Source organism: Sorex fumeus, unplaced genomic scaffold (genome assembly GCF_029834395.1).
Source record: "Sorex fumeus unplaced genomic scaffold, SorFum_2.1 ptg000061l, whole genome shotgun sequence".
In the NCBI taxonomy this organism is placed as follows: Eukaryota; Metazoa; Chordata; class Mammalia; order Eulipotyphla; family Soricidae; genus Sorex; species Sorex fumeus.
In genome coordinates, this window is record NW_026606118.1 from 58277396 (window position 1) to 58301715 (window position 24320).

Consider the following 24320-nt stretch of genomic DNA (forward strand, 5'->3'; position numbering starts at 1 on the left):
GAGCTCTCTACCCTGCTCCGAATGACCTGGCTCAGGTCACTTAAGTGACCACCTGGACTATCTGTCGCATGAAAACAAGGAAGGCTGCCTAATTCCCCGGAACACGGTGGGGTGGCAGTTGGCCAATGATGCTGTGTCAGGGCTGGAGTGAGACCTTGGGGGTCATCCGGGCCGGGAGTTCTCTCCTGGGCCTGCATTCTAGAGTCATCTGGGGAGCATTTCTGCAAAGTGCAGACGCCGGCCTGGTGGCCGAGGGGCCTGCCCTATAAGACCTGGCCCGTGGCAAGTACTGTGACCGAAACGAGAATATGTGCGCACTGTGCAACCCAGTTAGCACTGCCATGAGGATAAGCCTGAGCACCACTGCTAACGGAAGGCGCTGCCCAGTGTGAGAGCACCAACACCCAAGGCACGTGCCCACCTCGTTCACTGCAACAACAAAATACCAAGAGAAGACAGGCTGTGGGGTGCAAAGGTGGGGCGGGCAACACATAGGCAACCGGAGCTCCTTCTCTAGACCGCTGAAGTCAGAAACCACCGGGCCGAAACCCGGGCACCCAAATCTCAAAATCCTTTCTTACTCTTCAGGGCCTGGGACTGAAGCAGGTATAGATGTGCGGCCAGTGCTTGTCCAACTGGTGCCTGGCCCCAGGCAGGCAGAGTTCACAAACAGGCCCCCAGGGGGTGCTACTCTCCAGCCAGGGCTCCCTGCCTTAGGGAAGAGAAGGCAGGACTCAGTCTGAGATAGCTCAGGTCACAAGAGCAGAATTTACAAGGGAGGGTGCAGGTCCCGAACCTCACTTGGCCGCCCCTGGTTTGGAAATCCCTCTTGAAATGCAGACTGGAGGGGCTGGAGCCATAGCACAGCGGGTAGGGCGTTTACCTTGCACGCAGCCGACCCGGGTTTGATTCCCAGCATCCCATATGGTCCCCCCGAGCACTGCCAGGAGTGATTCCTGAGTGCAAAGCCAGGAGCAACCCCTGTGCATTGCAGGGTGTGACCCAAAAAAGAAAAAAAGAAAAAACAAATGCAGACTGGAGAGTGATGGGAAGGAGTAGGGAATCCAAAGTCAGCAGGGAAAGCCTGTCTCCATGAGTAGTGCTCCCGGGCTACGAACTCCAGTGGGAACGAGGCTCTATGTCACCCCCAAGAAGGGAATGGGAATAATGCACACAGGGTCAGGACAGGGCTCGGAGGGACAGAGCCCTGCGTGTGGGAGCCTCAGGTTCTAGCCTCAGCACCACGGGGTCCCTGAACATGGCCAACAGCAATCCCTAAGCACTGAGCTGGGAGTAGCTCCCAAGCAATGCCAGTGTGGCAAGAGAGAGAGAGAGAGAGAGAGAGAGAGAGAGAGAGAGAGAGAGAGAGAGAGATGAGAGGAAGGAGACAGGGAGAATATATACAGCCTGTGGGTCAGTACCTAGGGTTTGGAGAAATAGTACAGAGGTTCAGGTACTTGCACGTGCTCTTGCAACACCCCAAGAGCCCCCCACATACCACAACCAGGAGTGATCCCAGAGTACAGAACCAGGAGTAAGCCCTGAGCACCACCAGGTGTGGCCCCCAAACAAACAAAACAATGAAAACAAACACATTAGAGCATGCTTTGCACCCTATCTATCGCTAGTAACGTGACCATTTGGGTGGGAGTGATAATACAAGACGTGGGGTGCTTGCCTTGCACGCTGACTCAGGATCAATTCCCAGCATCCCAGATGATCCTCCCGAGTGCTGCCAGGAGTAATTCCTGCGTTCAGAGCCAGGAGAACCCCTGAGCATCACCGGGTGGGCCTATCCCCACCAAAAAATAAAAACAAACACAATAACAAGCTCATTCTTCTCATGAGTATTGGAAAGAATTGATCAGACAGTCAAAAACTTTGTTGGGCTTAGTAATAACTGATCAAAGGTGCAGGGGGGGCAATGATGCCTTTGAAGCCTGGTGTTCGGAATCACAGTGGCTCCCTGAGCCACATGGGCTGGGGGAAAGGAGTCTGGGGGGGGGGGCAGGGCACAGACTCAGAGAATCAGGGAGAATCATTCCCCACCTCCACCCCCCCCCCCCAGAAGAGCTGCCTATATCCTCAAGGAATTTAACATCTGCTAAACTCTACTAAATCTTTCTTGTGATCTAAGGGGATTTGGGCTTAATGTTTACTTTTGTTTGATAGGCAGAACTTTTGAATCAGTTCCTTTAATCGAGACTTGTAATCCTTTTAAGAGAGCTAAAACCCTGTAAACTACTCTGCATTAAAAGATTGAGATTCACAGGTTCCTTGGAGAAAGGGCTGGCTGTAGGTCTGAGTCAAGGAACCACAGAGATGCTGAAAAGTAAGGAAGTGGGCAAGAAGGCAGGAACGTGGAGAACAGAGAAGGCTAGACAAGCCTCCAGGCCAAATCTGACTCACTCAGAACACGGAAAAGTAAGTAAATAAGAGCAAAAGGGGTCCCAGAGTGACGGTACAGCAGCAAGCAGCCCACCTGGGTTCAATCCCTGGCACCCCATATATGGTCCTCCCGGGCCCACCAGAATTGCTCCCTGAGCACTGATCTAGGACTAAGAGCTGAGCACGGCCAAAAAGCCAAAACAACAACAAAACAACTAAAAGCAACAGATTATGACACATTAAATCTATTAGAAAGATTAATTAAAATCTTAAGAGATTTATAGAACAATATACTGAGGAATTTAGCTATCTAGGTCAGGGAAGTATGAGTGGGGTTTGGCAAGATCAGCTGGGAATTAGTCAGCACTGAGCTGACAAAACATGGACCTCATCATTAAACATTTTTTACATTTAAAATTCCCCATGATAATAATTTTGTTTGTCTTTATTTGGATACTGTTGTTTATGTTTGTTTTGGGGCCATGCCTGGCTGTGCTCAGGGCTCACTCCTGGCTCTGCAGTCAGGGATCACTCCTGGTGGTGCTCAGGGGACCAGACAGGGTACCAGGAGTCAAACCTGGATCAGCTGAGCGCAAGGTCAGCGCCCGGCCTGCTGTACCATTATTGCTCTGCCCCTGATGAAGTATTTTGAAAAGAATCAAACACACAGCTGGTGGAACTCAGGGGCTACTCTTGGCTCTATGTCCAGGGGTGGGTCCCAGGGTACTAGGGGAGGTGTGAACCCAGGCCCTTGTGTGCGAAGCATGTACTCAGCCCTTTGAACCATCTTCCCAGATGAAGAAAACTCTTTTTATTTTTATTTTTATGGAGCAGTTCCAGACAGGAACTTCAGAGTGAGAACATCATTTCCCAACCGCCACAGTGATGTTCAGGTGAGGGTCATCAATGGAGTCTGAAGTCACTGGGAAGCAGGAGTCATAGATTCCTAAAGTGTCTTCTCAGAGATCATTTATTTGTTTGCTTAACTTTGGGCCACAGCTGGCAATGCTCAGGGGCAATGCTCACTCTGCACTCGGGCACCACCCCTGGCAGTGCTTAGGGGACCATACGGGATGCCGGGGATAGAACCTGGGTTGTCTGCGTGCAAGGCAAGTGCCCTCCCTGCTGTGCTGTCTCTGTACTGCCAGCCCCGATGATCCCTTCTTTACAAGGGAACAGGGTACCTTTGAGCTCCTTGTGGCGGAAACTGGCACGTTCAGAACCACCAATGCTGGGGCAAACCCAACAGATCGTGTCTTGCCAAAGTCATTCCGCTGATGGACAGTCCTTTGGATGGAGTCGAAAGGAAGCGACTAAACAGCTCCCCACTGGGCGTTGCTCTGTCAGACAACTGTGGAGGTAGCAGCATGGCAGGAAGTAAAACCGGCCAGCAAATGGAACCCAGAGCGAAACACTGATGTGAAGGAGGTAGGGGGCCAAAGGACAGGTCTGGGAGTAATTTTACTGTACCAACATTACATTTCTAGCTGGAGAGATGGTCCAGGGGTGGCTCTTGCCTTGCCTGCAGCTGACCCCAGCACTGCATATGATCCTCTGAGCCTCACCAGGCGTGGCCCTGGAGCACTGTGCCAGGAGTAAGCCCAGCACACGCTGCTAGGTGTGGTCGCAAAACAAATAAATCCAAATAAATCAATGTTGAATTTCTCAGGTGAGACAGTGACACTGGTGGTGCTGAAGGTTCCTATTTTTTTTTTTTTTGGCTTTCGGGTTCACACCCGGCGATGCACAGGGTTATTCCTGGCTCATGCACTCAGGAATTATGGGATGCTGGGAATCGAACCTGGGTGAGCCATGTGCAAAGCAAACGCCTTACCCATTGTGCCATCGTTCCAGGTCCAATTCTTGGTGTTAGCAGATACTATGCTAGATAGGGGATGCTAGATAGGGTCACGGGATCTGCAGTCTATTTTTGAATGATTCTGATAAAGTGTGTGTGTGTGTGTGTGTGTGTGTGTGTGTGTGTGTGTGGTGTGCATGCGTATGCATACAAAGTGAGACACAACGAGCAAATATCGCAAAGTATAAACAACTCGGCAATCTATGTGAGTGGCTCCACTTGACTCCTGGAATGTCTCTGCAGACCTGGCAGTTTTCATACTCCAAAGGTGGGAATTTCAATGCACCTGCAACAATTGTACAGGCTGCCTCCGACAAACAGGCAGCGGGGGGACAAAAAGAGGAAAAAAATTTCACTCAAGTGTCCTGTTTTTGTTTTGGAGTCACACTCAGTGGTGCTCAGGGATTACTCCTGGCCGCCTTGGGGGATCATATGGGATGCAGGTCATGAAAGAGTCTAGGTTGGAAAATTGCAAGCCAAGTACCTTACCCACAGTACTCTCTCTCCTGCTCCCCTAATTTTTATTTATTTATTTATTTATTTATTTATTTATTTCTTGCCACACTTGCAGTTCCAGGGCTTACTCCTGGCTCTGTACTCAGAGATCACTCCTGGTGGGTTCAAATATCATACGAAGTACTGAGGATCAAACTGTCTGCTGTGTGCAAGGCAAATGCCCTAACACTGCACTATTGCTTTGGCCCAAATGTTTCTGAATTAGGGCCTCGAGAGATAAGATAGTACAGGTGTAGGGCGCCTGGACTACATGTGACTAATTCCAGTTTGAATCTCGGCACCACATCTGGCCACCGCCAGGGATCACTCCTGAACACAGAGCGAGGAGTAGTCACTGAGCATCACCAGGTGTGGACCAGAAATCCAAGATAGGGGTAGGGGTCAGAACTCATGGTGTCATGAAGCACGTGGCCATGCTTTTGCCCACCACCGCAGAGAGTGACGGGAGTGAGCCTGCCACAACCAGATGGCATGAACCGGGGCCCCAAACACAGACACAGCAAGTGCAGGCCAGAGAATGCATTTCTGGGACAGACGTAAGAAGCCCTCCACAACGACACAGTACCATCAAGCTGCAAGGGGGTGACTCTGGCCGGGAAGGAAGAGACACACACCCACTGAGCTCCCCTGGCAGTGGGGGCTTCGGGGGAGACGCTGACAGTGAAGTCCAAAGACTCACCGCCCAGAAGGCAACAGGCATGGCTGGACAACAGAGAACTCCAGCACATGTGGGGTGCAGATGGTCCTGAAGGCACAGCCGCAGTGACCACCTGTATGGTCTTCTGGGAAAGGACTGGAGAGAGGAGATGCTCTCAGCACAGAGAAGCAATGGAACGGACGCCCAGTGGAACAGGGTATGACAGCAGAAATGAGGAAACTAGGTGACAGAACTAAAAATCTGGCAGGTGAAATGAGAAACTCAGCGGAAGGCCTCAGCAGCAGAGTAACCAGCAGCTGAGGGCAGAGTCAGGGAGCTCCAGGATGAGGTGCACAAAACCTCCAAACAGGAGAGCGTGGGAAAACCGCCTCGAAACAAATGAACAGCAGACAAGAAAACCAGGACATGAATTCAAGAGGAGCAACATAAAGATCATTGGGGTAGGAGCCGGGAGATATATAGCGGGGAGGGGACTTGCCTTGTACGTGGCCAACCTGGGTTTGATCACTGGTGTCCCATACTATGCCTGAGCACACCGGGAGTGATTCCTGAGCACAGAACCAAGAGTAACCCCTGAGCATCACTGGGTGTGGTCCCCCCCAAAACGAAAAAGAACCCCACTGGGGGTCCCAGCGGGCCAGGAACACAAGTCTGATGAAGAAACAACAGTCAAAGACGTTATCTCTGAGGTTTTCCCAGAGCTGAAGAGCAGAAGCACCCAGTTCCAGGGAGCCCAAAGGGTACTAGCTAGAAGAGACCCAAATAAAAATACTCTAAAAAAGGGCAGGGGATACAGCAGAGTGAGTCGGTTCAGTACTCAGCACCCACTTAGATCCTCCAAGCAGAGCCAGGAGTAAGCCCTGAGCACTACTGGGTGAGGCCCAGACACAAAAACAAAAATCAAAACAGAAACCAAAGAAACAGACAAGAGAGACGGTACAGAGGGTAGCGCGCCTGCTTTGCACACGGCCAACCTAGGTTCAATCCCCAGCATCATATATGGTTCCCTGAGCCCCATCAAGAGTGGTTCTTGAGTACTGAGTGCAGAGCCAGCAGTAAGCCCTGAGCACTACCAGCTGTGGCCCCAAATATTTTGCTTTCTGGGTCACACCCGGCGATGCTCAGGAGTTACTGCTGGCTCACTCCTGGCAGTACTCGGGGGACTGTATGGGATGCTGGGAATTGAGCCCAGGTCGGTTGCGTGCAAGGCCCTACCTGCTGTGCTATCGCTCCAACCCCAAATAAATACATTTAAAAAAAAATTCAAAAATTATTTTTGAATAAAATAAAAAATAAAAAATAAAAAAAACAGATAAACAAACACCCTGCTAAATTCAATTTCCCCAAGTAAACAATTAGTACAGGCCCACGATGCTGGTATTTTAATTGACTGCCGCATTCTATATGGTAACATACGTTTTACCCAGAAGCACTAACTAAAATATAATAACATACTTAACTGACAATGAAATTAAGTTAAAGACTCACTACACTGTTTCTGGTCCGGGGGGGCTGGGTCCTGCTGACACCTCAGTACGTTCCCAACTCCTGCCACCCCCGACAGGGTTAGCCATACCTCACGTGCCTCATGCTTCCAGCTCCTCATAGAAAGCCCCCGGCAGGACCACCCTTGACAACATATAACCGACTCTGTTTCCAATACTTTTTTCCATTAAAGGTCACCAGAAGACCACTCTGGAGCTGTCTCTGCAGGCTTCTTGTCACCTCTCTCTAATGAGATGTGTGAGGGCTGAGGGTTTTCTCCCCGCCTTGAGGCTCTGTTACTACTTGATCCCCTAGTCAAAAAGAGGGAACCAAGCAGTGACTGATTATGTGTGATCGATTACAGCAGCAGACGTAAAGGCGGTTCGATACATCCTGATGTAAAAGAGCCTCTGAGCCTCGAGTTACAGAATGAAGGAAAACAGTCCCTGGTGGTGGCAGAGAGGCCTGCAGGGCAGGGGCAGGGAGTGCTGCCTGCATGTGTGGGTGTCCCTGGGGTCCCAGGGACACTGGGCTGGCAGGAAGACCAATTTTTCACTCCATTTTGGAAATGCTTCCATTTTTTTTACCAAGTGATGGTTTCTTTTGTTTTTGTTCCTGGGCCATACCCAGCAACAGTGCTCAGGGCTCGCTCAGGCAGTCATTGGCTGAGGGCGGGGGCCAGGGACTGAATGAGAAGCTCAGGCTCTAGCCCACGCGGTGATCTTTCTGGCCCCCTCAGTAACGTTCAGACTCAGAATGTTGACAACCCTTAGTCTACAGACAAAACTGCAGACCAATACAAAAACCTGATTAGCAGGCATGCTTTTCACCGGGGTGAAATGATACAGAATGATCATCTTGAATTTATTCATAATTTATAATCCCGTGGTCCTGGGACTAAACTGGAAGCGTCAGTGTGCAGGAGACAGAGAAACAGTTCTAAGTATGGCAGAGATGCCAATATGCAAAGACCAAGCTGAGACTAAGTGCTCAAACCTCAGATTCTAATTATGTTCTTTAAAATGAGTAAGGTCCCTTAAGGGGATCACTAGGGCTGGAGCAACAGGACAGTGGGTAGGTTTGGTCCCCAGCAGCTCACATGGCCCACCAAGCCACACCAGGCAAGTGACCCAAGTGCAGAGCCCTGTGTACCAGGGGTGGGGTGGGGGGAAGCTAATTTCAGTGGGTAGAGAAAGTAAAAGATGAGCCCGGGAACTCTTGGTTTGCAAGAAATGAAAGAAGCCATTCAAAGCATGATGGGAATACGTCAGACAGATCTGCAGTCAGTTTGCGGGGGCAGCCACTGGCCACTGAATTCATCTGAGCATCATAATAAAGCAACTGAACCAAGAATCTCTGAGACCATGCTAATATAAACTGATGTGAAGAGCAGAAGGAAAAACTCGTTGCATGGAAAGTCAACTATAAACACAGAGCAAATAATAAAACGAGAAAATCACTGGTGACTATGGTAGCTAACTCACAAAGGACTGACCAAGCCAGGGTATGCCAGAGGGCTGGCTTCCGATCTCACCACCTGGTCCCCCAAGCTCCACCAGAAGCAACCTATGATCACCGAGCCTGAAGTTGCCCTTGACCACCACCAGGCATGGCCCCAAAAGGGGACGGAGGGAAATACATTTTAGACATAGCACGGGGTAAGGCACTTGTCTTGCATGAGCAACTCCACTTCTATCCCTGACCGTTTCCTGAACCCAGCCAAGGGTCACTCCTGCACATATAAGTAGCATGTGTGCGTGCCACACACACAAACACACACACACACACACACACACACATACACACGCACACACACACCCCTCATTCAGCAGGAATTATCCAGGCTGATGGGAAGCTAGTGATCTATGTAGTGTCAAAGCATCTCAGAGAAGAAAGCTTTTGAGAACACATCAGGTACCATCAAAGCAAGCATTCAATGTTAAGATCACCAGTAAGGGGACAAGTTCATCTAGTGTGAACTGGGGACACATCCTTTATGTGGCAGTCCCGTAAATTATGTAGGACTTGAATCTAATCATGAGGAAACTATAGTATCAGCTGTACTATAGCTCCGGCCCCAGAATCTCTCTTTTTTTGGGAGAGGAGGGGATTCATTTTTTGGGTCACGCCTGTCATCACTCGGGGATCTCTCCTGGAGGTGTCTGGGGGAGCACACTGGTGCAGGGATCCAAGCTGGGCCAGCTGCATGCCACGCAAGGGCCTTCCCCATTGTACTATCTCTCCATCTCAGGATGTTTCCACTTTTTGTAAACACTCAAGTCTGAAGATGTAGGGGTCAAGACGCACAAAGGGACCAGAAAGATGGCACAGGAGTTAAGGCGCTAGCTTCAATCCATGGAATCACATGGTACCTTGAGCATCACCAGGGCAGCCCTGGAGGGCCCTAAGCACCCTGGGGTGGCCTGGGAATCCCTGGAACCACAGGGCATCAGTGGCACTGCATCTTTGGGCCCTTGTATAAAACCACAAGTCCAGTCACCTGAGAGTCACCAAGAAGGCCCCCTGGGCCCCCTGAACACCACTTGGGAGCTGCCCCTACCCAAACCCAAGCAGCATCATGGGAGCTGGGGGGGGGGCTCAGCAATCAGAAGTTCATGTCTGCTGAGTGCTGGGCAGCACCTGAACCCCAGCACCACTGGGTCCCCGGAGCACTGTAGGTACAGATCCGGTAGCCTCAAGTAGCACTGTGGTTACCCGCCAAGGTCACCCTGTTGATCCCTGACATTCTGGCCTTGCACTGAACTGTTCAGCCTGACTGACAAGTATGGCCAGGAGTGACCCTGGGGCACCGTGAGCACTGCTTGGGAGCTACCCTGCCACCACTCCCCCAAAAGACATTTCTCTCAGGGCTGGAGCGAGAGCACAGCAAGTAGGGCGTTTGCCCTGCATGCGGCCGACCCAGGTTCAATTCCCAGCATCCCATATGGTACCCCAAGCAGTGCCAGGAATAACTCCTGAGTACAGAGAGCTGGGAGTAAAACCTGTGCATCACTGGGGTGTGACCCAAAAGCAAAAAAAAAAAAAAAGACTTGATTCTCAAAATTGTGTATGTGTGTGAGATTGAGGAGAAAGACAGAGGGGGAGGGGAGGAGAGGGGAGGGGAGAGAGAATGAAATGAATGTGGAGAAAGCGAGTGCTTGGGGAGTCTGGGAATCACTGATACTGTTCTTTCTGTCATCCCAGTGCTGGGAATCAAACTCAGGATCTGATACCTGTGGGGCAGGTGCTCTAACACTGAGTCATACCCCTCACCCCTCTTTATACAATTCCCGTAAGTCTGTTTTAGAGTCACATTTCAATACACACACACACACACACACACACACACACACACACACACACGCCACTTTTGTGTTAACGACTGGGCCACACCTTGAAGTGCTCAGGGCTTACTCCTGGCTCTGTGCTCAGAGCTCACTCCTGGCGGGGCTGGGGGGAACTGACTGAGTGCTGGGGATTGAGCACAGGCTGGCAAGGCAAGCGTCCTACCTGCTGTACTATCTCTCTGGCCCCCTTGTCTTTTAGGTCATGTCTGGCTGTTCTCCGGGCTTACTCCTGACTCCATGCTCAGGGATCACTCCTGAAGGAGCTTGGGGGACCCTATGTAGTGCCAGAAATTGAATCCCAGCCCGCTATGTGCAAGGTCAGTGCCTTAACTCCTACACTATCTCTGACACTGCTCATCCACCTCTGATGCATCCTGGATCATAAACAAGCTTCGTGTCTTTGGGGTTCTCAGTGGGAAGAGGAGGGCCTGGAATGGGCGAATATGCTCAGAACGACAAGGACCCAAGGCCAAGGCGTCCAAGGACTGGGAGGAGGGAGCAAAGCTGCAACCGTTTGAGGTGATTTTAGATCCAGGATCCACGTGGGAATCTGAAGGCTGGAAGAGACTAACCTCCACGCTGACAAGGTGGCATCAAGGTCAGGAGTTTGCTCCACGTGTCCCCTGGGTGCCAGCCCGTCACCCACAGCTGAGTCACCCCGTGTTGAGTCTCTGAGCCTCCAGAGAGCACCCAAGAAGTAATCCTCTTCTCTACCTACTCTGGGTTCTGAAGACCCAGTGCCACGCTCTAGGATTTGTAAGTAAATAACCTGAAGCAGATTTTAATTTGTCACCTGACAGGGCTCAGGGGCTACTTCTGGCTTTGTGAGAGGCGGCTTCTGCCGGTGCTCAGAACCAAGTGCTGCCGGGGTTCAAACCAGGCCCCCTGCAAGCAAAGCACGTGCTCCAGCCTACTGACCACCCTCTCTGGCCCAGTGAGCCCTAGTTTCAAGTACCCATAAGATACTAATGCTGCCTCTTACGGAGTGTTGGCTAGCGTACATGCCAAGGACGTTAGGTAGAGTAGAACCATTCGACGGTCCCCTAGTTCCAAAGGACACAGTAGGAGCAGCTCCATTCCAGAGGTGAGGATTAAGTCCAGGATGGGAAGTTAACCCGTGCTGTGTCAGAGGGCTGAGATTCAACCTCTGCGAGTGTGACTGGGCCTTCCTACCCCTGTGTCCAGCTGCTTGTCTGCAGCCCACTCACTGAACCTGAAGCTCTCAGCATCTCCACACCTGCGGGCCAGCCCCCTCCCCACTGCTCTAGCCTCTCCTCCTTCCACAACCACACAAAGCTGAAGGCAAGAACAAAAATGAAACACAGACGCGGGTCCTAACGTTCCAACGGCTAAGCTGCCTGGAGGGCCGCAGAGGAGAAGAAGATCTTCTACCCGACAGGCATCCCCGCCTTTTCCACTTGGTCCTCACCCGACTGTGCCCCGAGGGAAAGGAGACGTTACCTGGCAGTAGAACGGCTGCTGGGCTCCTGCGCCCGGCGTGTTGCTGAAGGTGCTGGTGGACTTGGAAGTGGAGACCGGAAGACGGTGAGACGCAGTGCCCGGCCCTGGAGTCCTGTTGGGTGGGGTAAGCTGATCGGGGGTAAAGCTGGATCCTGGCGCCCCCGACTGAGTGGCGGACCCGAGATTCTGGTGGACGGTGCTGGAGGAGCTGACCGCAGGGAACCGGGAGGGTCCGGACATGCTGGGCACCGGGGGCATGGCCGCGAAGCCGGGTCTTCCTTGGGCGACGCTGCCCTGCCCGGGCGACAGGTGCAACACCGTGGGGGATGCCTGCTGTAAGGGCATCTGCCCGCCAACCATCTGCGGGGAGGCGTGGTTGACGATCACCGGACTGCCGGAGGTGGCGAACGTCTGGCCGGACACTAACTGGACGGCGGTGTTCTGGTTGTTCAGCATCTGTCCGGAGTAGGGCTGGTTGGTCCTGAGCATGTTGGAAGAGTTTCTGTTCAACATGACATGCTCCGAGGCCACTTGGCCAGAAATGAGCTGCGAGGGCTGGGTCTGCAGCAGCTGCCCGTTTATGGTCTGGACGTGATGGACCGAGTTGGAGCTGACGGAGAGGCTCGTGGGTATGAGGAACTGGCTCTGGGGCGTGTGCGGCTGGCCCATGGGCGAGTGGATGACGATGCTGCCGCCCGTGCTGCTCACTGCCTGCGAGGTGACCGGTTTCCTCGGGGTCTGCTGGTTCACGATGTTCACGGACATGTGCGGCCCGACCACCGAGCCCTGCGGGGAGCTGGCGGAGGCGAAGGAGATCCCCTGCTGCACATGGTGCTGCTGGATCCCCAAACTGTTCACGTTGTATGTATTTTGCTGCCCCATCTGGATGGGCTTTGGCTGGATATTGATCGGGACTTTGTTCGAATTTGGTGCGAGACCCCTTTGTATGATGATGTTATGCACAGGGACAGACGTTTGGAAGTTTGTGCTGTTAAATGGAACGGTGACGGGCTGCGCCGCGGGGCTGGAGCTGGAGTTCCCGAACAAGGAGTTGCCATTAGGGGTCTGCCTGTGGACCAGGAGCCCTCCACTCACATTCGACGGCGCCTGCTGCCCGCTGCCCTTCAGTATGATCTGAGAGCCGTCGAGGTTGTTAATAGTCATCATGGAAGGTTGGTTGCCAAAAGACCCGATTAGCTGGATCTGACCAGAGCCGCTGATCTGGCTGCTGTTGGGTAAGTGCTGGCCGGGGACGCTGATGCCCACCTGCTGCATGAAGCCATGCTGCACGCCCACGGTGCTGCTCGCAAACGACGCGCCCACGGGCACGTGGGCCACCCCCACCGGCTGCAGCGTCTGCCCTGAGTAATTAGAAACGTTCGAAGCCTGAGTAAAGGATGCTGATGAAGAAGGATGAAGCTGAGCTTGTGCAAACTGCTGGCTGGAACCTATACTGGCATCCAGATACGCCTCTTCTGCCAAAGTCTGCTCAGTGATGTTGGCCTCCTGCAGGGATTTCTGAAGGATGTCAAAAGGTTGGTCCTCACTGAGATCAGGGAGAGGAGAAGACTCAAGTTCATCTTCCAGAAACTGAAGGCTACTCGAGAGAGGCAGTCCGTCACTGGGCCCTTCTCCAAGCTGGCTGCTTACAGCTTTGAGGGACGACTTGGGATCAGCATTCTAAAAAGATAAGCGGTACATTAGAATGCACGTCCAGCCTCTGAACGAGACTCTTCAAAAAACCCCCAAACACCCCCAAACCAAACAAACCAAAAGGCCTCTCTCTATCTCACTCTTGGCGGTGCTGGGAATCGAACCCGGGTCGGCCATGTTGGCTGCGTGCAAGGCAAACGCCCTACCCGCTGGGCTATCGCTCCAGCCCCCAGCACCATCTGCTTTATGGGCACAATCATTCACCTTACTCTGACACCGATTTCCTTAGGAATAGTGTATGACTTTATTTTTGAAAGAATATGCATTCACTGCTCTGAGAATTTTTTTTCCCCTTTTTCAGTCATACCCCAGGCAGTGCTCAGGGGTTACTCCTGGTTCTGCACTCGGGAATTACTCCTGGTGGTGTGCACGGCGGCCATATGGGCTGCTGGGGAACCGTATGCTAGGCAAGTGCCTTACCCCTGTACTATCACTCCTGCCGCTCTGGGAAATTACTTTACAGGAATCAGAGGGGCAACATGAATATATTGATAAGTTAGCTGGAGTTTAGCTTCTTCCTTTTTAAAAAATCTGGTTTGGGGTCCTATCCAGCATTGCTTAAGGGCTACTCCCAGCATGGTGCTTGGGGGTAGCCCCTGGCTGGGCTTGGGGGACCATGTGGTGCTGAGGATGGGAGGGGGTCTCGGCATGCAAGGCGTACACCCGAGCCCACGGAGATGGCTCTCTGGCCGGCTTCAATCTGTGAAATACTGGCCCAGCCTTGATTGCCCAGGATGGCTCCCAGTCCAAAGCTTGCATGGGACTCATCCCGGGAAAGCCACGGCCAGTGCTGTGCAGAGAGTGAGAAGTTCTGAGTGTGGCTTGACCAGAGCCAAGAGAGCCATCCCTGTCTTTCCTGTTTCTAAGAATGCTCTAGCTGTGTCCTCTCAAAATTAAAAAGACATTCTACTTCAAGGCCAGGGAGATGGTACAGGGGTAAGATGCTCGCCTTGCATGCACCCAACCTGGATTTCATCTCTAGCACCACATATGTCCCCCGAGCCTGCCCTGAGCACAGAGCCTGCAAGGAGCCCTGGGTACTGCTGGATGTGATTCCTCCCCTCAAAATTGTTTCCAAAATAAAATTTTATTTTTCAAATTTCCAAAATCCAGTGAAAAGAATTAGATGAAGACTGAAATATTGTTAAAATGGTATCAGATTAATTTTACACTGAAAAGGGCTATAGACCCAATTATAGTCTGAAACTAGAGCACAGGAGTCAGAACTGTAGGTAAATTTGTGCTTCAGCATCCCATGTTTATTTTTCTATAACTAATAACATGAAAAAAATTATCTTTACCTTGTTTAGGGGCTACATATGGCTCAGGCTTTATACTTGGCTCTGCGCTCCAAGATCATTCCTGGCAAGGCTTGGAGGAGCGTAGGGGATGCCAGGATTTGAACCTGGGCTGGTTGCGTACAAGGCAAGTGCCTTACCCGCTATACCATCTCTCTGGCCATACAATTTTACTTAACGAATGAAACACTTGAACTAAACGTTTCTTCATTTAATGTCTACTCTTGCCTTATGTGTTTAATGATTAATCTACCACTCATTTATTTATGCATGCAACCATCATCTCATCACTGCAGACACAGCAAATTAAAAGCATGTTCCCCTCGTTTGCTTAGCACTGAACGATCTGCCCTCTACTATATGCATATACTGCTTCAGCTGTGCCAGAGTGGGGCATTTCTGCATGTATGCACGTATGCAGGGGAGGAGAAACTAGTCCCCCCAGAGAGTCAAAGCAGGGGCACTTTCCAGTTGCATATTGTTATTACCTCCAAATCTGGAAACTTAAAACGACCAATCCCTCAGGGCCGGGAAGTGGAAGTATAGTGGGCAGTGTAATTGGTTTTGCACGTGGTGGGCCTGGCACCCCATATGGTCCCTCGATGCCACCAGGAGGGATCCCGGAGTGCACAGTCAGGAGTTAGACTTGAGCACCGGAGGGTTTGGCTCCTCACATCCTCACAAAACCCAAATAAATAGCCTACAAACCCTCCTGGTTCTGTGGGCAGGCTGTTTCCAACTGTACGACACTTCCCTGGCTCAAGCCTCGGTACCGAGGCTGGAACCTCTGTGGGTTTCCTCACTTGCCCCATGCTTGGATGAGTGCCAGGCTCAGGCAGCCTCTCCAGAGGGTTATCCTGCACTCCCTAACAGCATGCAGCCTTGGCAACGACCAAATCTGTGCATGGCCACTCAGGACTCCAAAACAAGCACTCTAAGAGGGAAAGTGAAGTCTGTCCATCTCGAAGGCTCACTTTCGCCTTCTCCATCGTGAGATCAAAGTAGTCCTGGACTCTACCACACTTCAAGAGGAAGGGGAATTTGATTTCATCTAAGGCCAGGGGGCCAGAGCCCCCTAGATCTAACCCCTACTCCCGCCGGCACCTCAGGGGCAGATAAAAACAAATTTCTTACATAAAACGAGTGAATGGCCATTTGGTTTCTCAGAAATGGCTCACTGGATGCTTTTTCAATGATTTCAGTATCCTGTTCACAAGTAAAGCTGAGTAACAGTTTTCGTCCCCTGGCTGTGCTACTGTCCATCCCTAAGGAGGTTCTGTTGGGGGCAGGAGGTGTGGAAGTCACACCCAGGGTCACTCAGGGGCTGCTCCTGGCTCTGTGTTGAGGGGTCACTGCCCGGCAGCCTCAAAGGGTCTTAACTCCTCTGGACTATCTCTCTGGTCCTTACGAAGGAGTTTTGTTTTGAGGCCACACTTGGTAGTGTTCAGGGCTCCTGATTCTGTGCACACACTCCTGGCGGGGGTCAGGGACCATAAGAAGTACTGAAGTCAAACGGGCAAACACCCTGCCCACTGAACTGTCACTCTAGCCCCTCTAAGGAGTTGTTGTTGGTTTTCTCTTTTTTTTTGGGGGGGGGGGTTTGGTTTTTGGGCCACACCTGGCAACGCTCCAGGGTTACTCCTAGCTCTGCATTCAAGAATTACCCCTGGTAGTGCTTGGGGGACCATATGTGATATTGGGGATCACTGCATGTAAGGCAAGCACCCCACCAGCTGTACTACTGCTCTGGCCTCACCCCACAAGGAGTTTCTAAGGAATAGGAATAGCCGTATCTCCACAACACAGGCATGAAAAGATAACCGAACACAATCACTTACAAGTATGTTACACTATACTAGCCAGCAGCTTTTCATAGAACATGTCAAAATGATAAAAAGGTTACAAAATTTCAGGGGGCTGGAGTGATAGTACAGTAGGTAGGGTGATTGCCTTGCACGCAGCAACCTGGGTTTGATCCCTGGCATCCCATATGGTCCCCCAAGTTTCATCAAGAGTGATCCCTGAGCACAGAGCCAGGACTAAACCTTGAGCACTGTCGAATGTGGTCCCCAAACTGATAAAAAACAAAACACCCTGGGGCTGTAAGGATAGCACAGTGGGTAGGGCTTTTGCCTTGTACTTGGCCAACCCGGGTTCAATTCCCAGCATCCTGAGCACTGCCAGGAGTAATTCCTGAGTGCAGAGCCAGGAGTAACCCCTGTGCATCACCGGGTGTTACCCAAAAAGCAAAAAAAAAAAAAAACCAAAAAACAAAAACAAAAACAAAAAAACCCAAAAACCAAAAAACCAAACCAAATCAAAACAAAAAAACACCCTAAAACCAAAACGAGAATATGGAATTAACAGAATTATAATTTAAAGTCAAGTTTATTTAATAAGTGAAAATACTTAACACTATTGAAACATACATTAAAAAATGATTAAGGCAGAAATCATTTTATACATTTTTAAATGTGAAAATTTAAATTCCCAGTGATGCTCAGGGCTTATTCCTGGTTCTATGCTCAGGGATCATACTGAGCTCCTGGCAGAGCCTAGGGGTCGATGTGTGGTGCTGGGGATTAAACCCGTGTCAGCCACATGTACGGCAAGTATCTTACCCACTTTCCTGTCTCTTTAGCCCCCGAAATCTTTTTTAAATAAACGTTTTATTTTGGTTTTTGGGCCATACCCAGTGACATTCAGGGTTTCCTCCTGGCTCAGCACTCAGAGATCACACCTGGCAGCGCTCAGAGGACCCTTCAGGATGCTGGGCATCAAACCAGGTTTGGCTGTGTGCAAGACAAATGCCCTATCTCCAGTACTTTAACATACTTTTAGCACGTGGAGGTGATTTGACACCTTATACTTTTCCAACAGTTGGGAATCCTGAACTCACAAGGATTTTCTGAATATTGCTCCACTGTATCGAAGTAAAGGCACTAGTGTAAGTTTACATTTGCTGAACATCATACAAGTAGTTTCCAAGACTGGTCAACGACTCTTAAGTCATTCTAGGAGGTAGTTCTGCAATTCTTCTGGTTTTATAAACAGGGAAAATAAGCCTTTGTGCCAGGGCAAGAGGTTTGGGTCAAACCTGGTGGTGCTTAGGAGTCTTCCCTGGCTCTGTGTTGAAGTGTCAGGCCAGGCAGAGCCCGGGAGTTCACAGGGGGCAGGAGATTGAACTAGGGTTGGCTGCTTGCAAGGCAAGTGCCTTAGTCCTTGTTAAGGTCAAGCCTAACTAGAAACTTGGTGACACATTTAAGGTTCCTCTCTGGTCAGCCTACTCCAGACTACTGTAGAATAAGGCAGCTAAAATGATTACAGGAACACAGGCTTAAACACAGTAATGCTATCATTTCATCTAAGAAATTAAAAAAAAAAGTCAGCTGTGACTTGTTGAGATGTTTCTGGAGCTTAATAATATGAGCTCCTGGTGGCATAAGTGAGGTGTGTTTCTAGTTGTGTAATAGTGGGCAAGTATTGACCTTTCTGGGTTTTAATTTCCTCATCAATAAGACAGTGATTACAACAGAATATGCTTCATTGAGTTATTAGAATTAATAAGTTGAATGTGTTAAACTCTCTAAGAAATGAAATAAGTATAAAATACTAAAAAGTTTACTATAACTTTCTTTTCCTGAAGAAAAAATATTTAGAAAGTAGCTACAATTAAGAATAAGATCTTTGGGGCCTGAGTGATAGTATAGTGGGTAGGGCGCTTGTCTTGCATGTGGTCCATCAACAGCAGTGTGGCTAATCCAGGAGCAATTCCTGAGTGCAGAGCCAGAAATAACCTGGGCATCGCTGGGTGTGATCAATCCCCAACCAAAAAAAAAAAAAATTGTTAAAACTTAGGTTAAAATGATTCAGAACATTATAATATGAACTGCAAATTCTCAGGTTTTAGCATTTCTGAATCACTTTAGAAATAAAGTTGGAAGCTTGGGGAAACTGGCATATATATCTCATAGAGGCTGTCTTAACTGACAAAATATAGAAATGGGGACCAGAGCGACACTAGAACAGGTAGGACATTTGCCTTGCATGTGGCAAGGTTTGGTTCCAGCATCCTAAATGGTCCTCCCAGACACTGCTAAGAGTGATTCCTAAACCAGGAGTCAGACCCGAGTACTGCTGGGGGTGGCCCAAAAACCAAAAAATCACCCCTCCCCCCAAATGTAGAAATAACAACCAAATGCAGTACTTTTCCCACAGGTATTCATCGCAAAGATTCTCATCATTATACAAGGGCAATTAAGCCTCAATTCACAAGGTACTGATGAGACAAACACTTGACCATCACGTTGTTTCCAATACTCACACTAGAGTTGGCGAAAATTGAATTTGAATTGGCTGCAGAATATCCTGCATTAGTCAAGTCATCATTGCTCTGCAAAGGTACAAATTCAATAGTGATTACTAAGCTATAAAGGAGGATGTGCAATGTACATCTGTGATACTCTAAAAAGTACTTACAGATTTATTACTAGGTCCATGTAGAAAATAGTTCAATGCTTGTGGGTCTCTAGAAAACAAAAAGGAAAACAAATAAATACATGACATAGCTAGGGTTCCTTTGGCTCATAAGGTAATAATTTCTCTCCCTATTTCAAAACAGTTTCATTAGCAGTACTTTTGCTTTTGTTCTGGGCCACAGCTGGTGATGCTCCAGGATCTACAAGTGGCTATGCACTCAAGCAGTGCCCAGGATAACATTTGGGATGCTAGAGACTGAACCAGGGTCGTCCACAGGCAGGGCAAGCGCCCTACCCACTGTACCACTGCTTCGGCCCAGGCAGCTCTATATTTTATTCCTCTGATGTCGTTCCATTTTATACTATCACTCATTAGTGCCACTGGAAATTTGTCACAATGTAAGTTGAATAAATTATTACCTAATTATGATCCCTGTATCAACTGATCCAGGTCTCTCTGTCTCCCTATTCTTTCTCTGATTCCATTTTTATTATTCATTTAGGTTTGGGGGCCACTGCCAGCAGTGCTCAGGCGCCTCTCCTAACTCCCTGGGTGGGGGCTGCTCCCTGTGGTGCTCCAGGGGATCAGGTGGCTCCAGGGGTTGGATGCCAGCCTCCTGGTGTAAACCATGAGTTCGTGTCCACTGAGCCACCTGGGTCTTATGGTGATTTGTTTTAAATGGAAAAAAGAAAACAAATCACTCTGGTTATTTGTTTGAATGTTTATTTTTGGGCCACACCGGGTGATGCTCAGGGCGGGCTTACTCCCTCCTGGCTCTGCACTCTCAGGAATCACTCCTGGCGTGCTCAGTGGACTCTATGGGGTGCTGTGCACTGAACCCAGTTTGGCTGTGTGCAAGCCAAGTGCCCCGGGGTGGTACTCTGTGGTACTATGGACCCAGTCCCCTCCCCGCTCTATTGTAACTGGCTTCTTAGGCTGGTGGTGCAACCAATCTGACACACTAGTTCTACCCTGATTTTGGAAGGAGTATCTTACCCAATAAGATCAAGGAGACACGAGTCATCATCATCATCCATGACAACTATAAGGAAAAAAAAAATAAGAAAGCATGATTTCAGCAATGCCGAGGAAAGCCAGCACAAAAATATCCCTTGCGCTTTCCTGGTAAATACTAAACTGATGTGAGCCTTCCCCTAATTGGCTACTATGAGTGTGACATCAAACGCTGCTGGGGTCGCCGGTCTGATCAAGTATTCAATTGAAGTTGCTTTTCCTGAACACAAATCCTTAACTTAGGAGCCAAAGAGAGAGGCAGACAAACCCACAGACAGCTGGTGGCGGCCCCCTCACACGCAGTGTCCCGCGGGAGCCGCAGGCTGGGCACGGTGACGTCCTCAACATGTACAATGAACAAAGAGCGACGGGAAACATTTGTTTTAGGAAAATCTCCCCTGGGTCCAGAGGTCTCTGAAGTCCGTGCCCGGCTGTTTCCTCTCATGCTGAGCTTGAGTTCTGGCCACATTTCGGCTCTCTTTAAAAAGGGAGCAACAAAAGCCAGTTCCCTCTCCCGTTGGTGGCCAAAGGAGCCACCAAAGTGGCAGGCAGCACAACTCCGGGCACCCAACACGCTCCCAGGTTCCTCCTTCAACACAGCACTGCCGGCGGTTCGGTTCCAAATAATCTAGAGCCCAATGCTGGAATCTTTAAACTAGATGATCTGAAGCCAAATTTGGTGAAGCCCCGCTCGGGGCCCTGTGCTCCCTCTCTCCTCGGCCTCCGAGAGCACCAGGCCGGCGCACTGTGTGTGCAGAGGCGGTTAACAGCCACACACTGTGTAAATTCCAAGAGCAGTTCTCCCCGGCCTCTCCCTCCCCCGAGATCCAGTCAACTTACACTAGTGATCCGGCACCTGGCAACCCAGCTTCGCACCCATTTCGAGCCATGCGTGGAATAATTTACATCACGGAATGCCCGGGCCAAGAGTTCTGGAGCCGTTGGAAAGGACAGTTGTGAACGGCAGTTGGACGCAGGAATGAAATCCTGAAGAGATGCCCGGCAGAGGGACACGCCCCATGGAGGCAGAAAGGGATGGTTTCTGCCGAGTGTTTCTGCTCCGTTAAAACTGCCTTCTCCGCTCCTTTTTCCCCAAACTTCCCGTCCCAGCAAGTCACAAGGCCAAACAAGTTTGACCTCGACTCCAGCTGCCTGGAAGGAAACCTGCTTTCCCAGGGAAGGGTCTGGAAGAGGTAAGTGGCCCCTGATTCCCTGATTGGGGTGTGAGGGTTGTGTGAACTCCTCCAGCGGCTGGATGATGCAAGTGATCACAATTACTGGAGTGGAACTTCAGGGAAGAGGGCAGCTGATCAAAGCTTTGCCCTATCCTATAACTGGGAGAGGGGCAGCTGGCAGGGGCCGGAATGATGTGGAGCTCCCAGGGCCCATTAGCAGGCGGTACTACCTTGATACGGCTTTGACAAATGGAAGAACAGGAAGGGGAAAAAAAATATGAGAAAAGCAGCATCACACAGACTGAGAGTCCAAAAGTCTGGGTAAGGTCTCCCTTAAGCCCTGACAGCATTTGCAGCAGAACTGCCTTGGCCAAAGCTTACTGTACCACGGGCTGCCTTCCCCCACCAACCCCAGACATCATAATCCCCTGGAATAACCGAGGCCTTGACGATAAACGACGGAGCCTGTCAGAAGAGGGCCACAATATCCTTTGTAAATTTGTTTTTTATTGACTTATTTTGTTGTTTGGGTCTCACTGGTGGTGCTGAGAGCTTACTCCACCTGAGCCCGGGGTCACTCCTGGCAGGCCTTAGGGGACCACATGTGATGCAAGGCAAGCACTGTACCTCCTATACTTTCTCTCTCTCCATCCCCCCAAATCTATTATATATTTGTGGTTCTAAGGTCATATCTGGTGGTGGTCAAGGCTGACTCCTGGGTCTGTGCTCAGAGATCACTCCTGGAGGGCTCAGGGGACCATGTGGGATGCCAGGGACCAAATCCCAGTTGGCTGTGTGCAAGGAAAGAGCCCTGTCCACTGCTCCATTGCTCCAGTCTCCCAAATACAGTTTTTAGAGTCTTAGAGTCTCTGGAACAAACTGACAACAAATGCGGCCCACTGCCATAACCAGCTCTGCTTCCTGCGCTCCTCATGGCCAGCTCCTCTGGCGGCAGGGGAGGAGGCCGGGTGCTAATAAGCCATGTGACATCGTCACCCCACCCAGGCCTTCGCGCACAGGACAAATCAAATAAAAAAAATAACGCCTTTCTGACGTTAAGCAGTTTCAAATTTTAAAAGTTCAGTCCTTAACGGAGCCTATTTCTATAGTTCTTCTTCCTTGATCAAAGTAAACAGAACAATTTAGAGTTGTACAGTGATTCTTTTTTTTTGGGGGGGTGGGGGGAGGCCATGGGGTGGGGGAAGTAGTTTAGCCACAGTCAGTAGTGTTTAGGGGTTACTCCTGAATCAGTGCTCGGGGATCACTCCTGACGGTGCTCAGGGGACCTGTGGTGCTGGGGATCAAACCTGGCTCCTATAGGCAAAGCATGTGGCCCAGCATATTGAGGACCACAGGAAATGACTATGACTCTCAACTAAAAAGACAAGCTGAGACAGCTTTCACAAAGGAATGAATGAATGACTCAAAATCACGAGTTTAAGTTTCTTAGTTTATTTAGTTTGGGGGCCACACCCAGTGGTACTCAGGGCTTACTCCTGGCTCTGCACTCAGGAATCATTCCTGGCAGGCTCAGGGGACAATATGGGGTGCCGGGGAATCAACCAGGGCCAATGGCATGCAAGGCAAATGCCCCACGCACAATGCTCTCCATATGGCTCCTGTTCCTTAATGGTAACCACCGTGGAAACACTAAATGGACTTCTGGCAATACATACATTTGCTTTTTTGTGTTTCAGCAACATCTTATTATGACATCTTATTATCTCATTCCTACTTTGGATAAACTGGCAGGCTACCGAATGTAACCTGCCCACACGGCAGAGTCTGGCAAACTCCCCGTGGTGTACCCAATATGCCAAATACCAGTAACAATGATGGGTCTCATTCTCCTAACTCTGAAAGAGCCTTGAATCTGGCACTTTTCTAAAAATCTCAGGGCTAGGACGAAGGAGATGCTACTGGGGCCTGCTCGAAGCAACCGACGAATAACAGGATGGTCGTGATCGTGATCGTTTCAGCTAGTGGTACTTAGGGGACTAGTGTCGGGGACTGAGCCCAATCTTCTGCATGCAAAGCGCATATGCTCAGCCTATTGAGTCATCCTTTCAACTTCAAGAGATGTAGTTCTTGGAAAGATTAAAAACTATTTCCTGGACAAACACAACAAAGCATGACAGCCCCCTCAGTAAGAACTGTTTATGACAGGATTTGCCGATAGTTATCACAGAATGCTGATGAGCACAACATTCAGAAGGACACCTGACGTCCCTCAAACACGGAAAGCAAGATCCCAGGAGCAGGCTAATGACTGGAGTGCTTGCTTCGCAGGTGGCAGTCCTGGCTTTGATCTGGGGATTGGACAGAGGCTCCCAAGTGACCTCCAAGCACTGAGCCAGCAGTAGCTCCAGAGTGCTGTGGGTTATGCCCCCAAACCACCGCAATAACAATAAAAACAAGAGTAAGATTTTTTTTTTTTTTTTTTTTTTTGGTTTTTGGGTCACACCCGGCGATGCTCAGGGGTTACTCCTGGCTCATGCACTCAGGAATTGCTCCTGGCGGTGCTCGGGGGACCATATGGGGTGCTGGGAATCGAACCTGTGTCGGTCATGTTGGCTGCGTGCAAGGCAAACGCCCTACCCGCTATGCTATCGGTCCAGCCCCAAGAGTAAGATATTTTTAATGTGAAGAAATCACTTTGGCCCTAGAGGCTGACAAATTTAATGACCCTCCCCCCAAAAAAGTTTTATACAGTTAAAGACTAAAAGAAGAAAAAAGAGCAGACTTTTAAAAATCACAAAGGAGGGGGCACGTGCCTTGAATGCAGACAACCTGGGCTCAAATCCCTGATACTTTATCTGGTCCCATGAGCACCACCAGGAGAGATCTTTTAGCGCGGAGTCACTTGTAAGCCCTGAGCAGCAAACAGTGTGTCTCCAAAAACAAAAACAGAAACAAATAGAAAAAACA

General features: G+C 50.0%; 1 protein-coding gene across 2 annotated transcripts in view; it reads right to left on the bottom strand.

Annotated features, from left to right (window-relative positions):
* BICRAL (BICRA like chromatin remodeling complex associated protein) overlaps positions 1-20251 on the bottom strand; it is a 42511-nt gene extending 22260 nt beyond the window's left edge. For both annotated transcript variants that reach the window (XM_056126004.1, XM_056126003.1), the window contains exons 1-4: positions 20200-20251; positions 19204-19252; positions 19049-19117; positions 11714-13393 (exon numbers count right to left, since the gene is read on the bottom strand). In XM_056126004.1, the coding sequence (XP_055981979.1) occupies positions 11714-13393; positions 19049-19117; positions 19204-19252; positions 20200-20240 (1839 nt within the window). In that variant the 5' untranslated portion in view covers positions 20241-20251. The remainder of the gene's footprint in view (positions 1-11713; positions 13394-19048; positions 19118-19203; positions 19253-20199) is intronic.
* Between the last annotated feature and the right edge of the window lie 4069 nt (positions 20252-24320).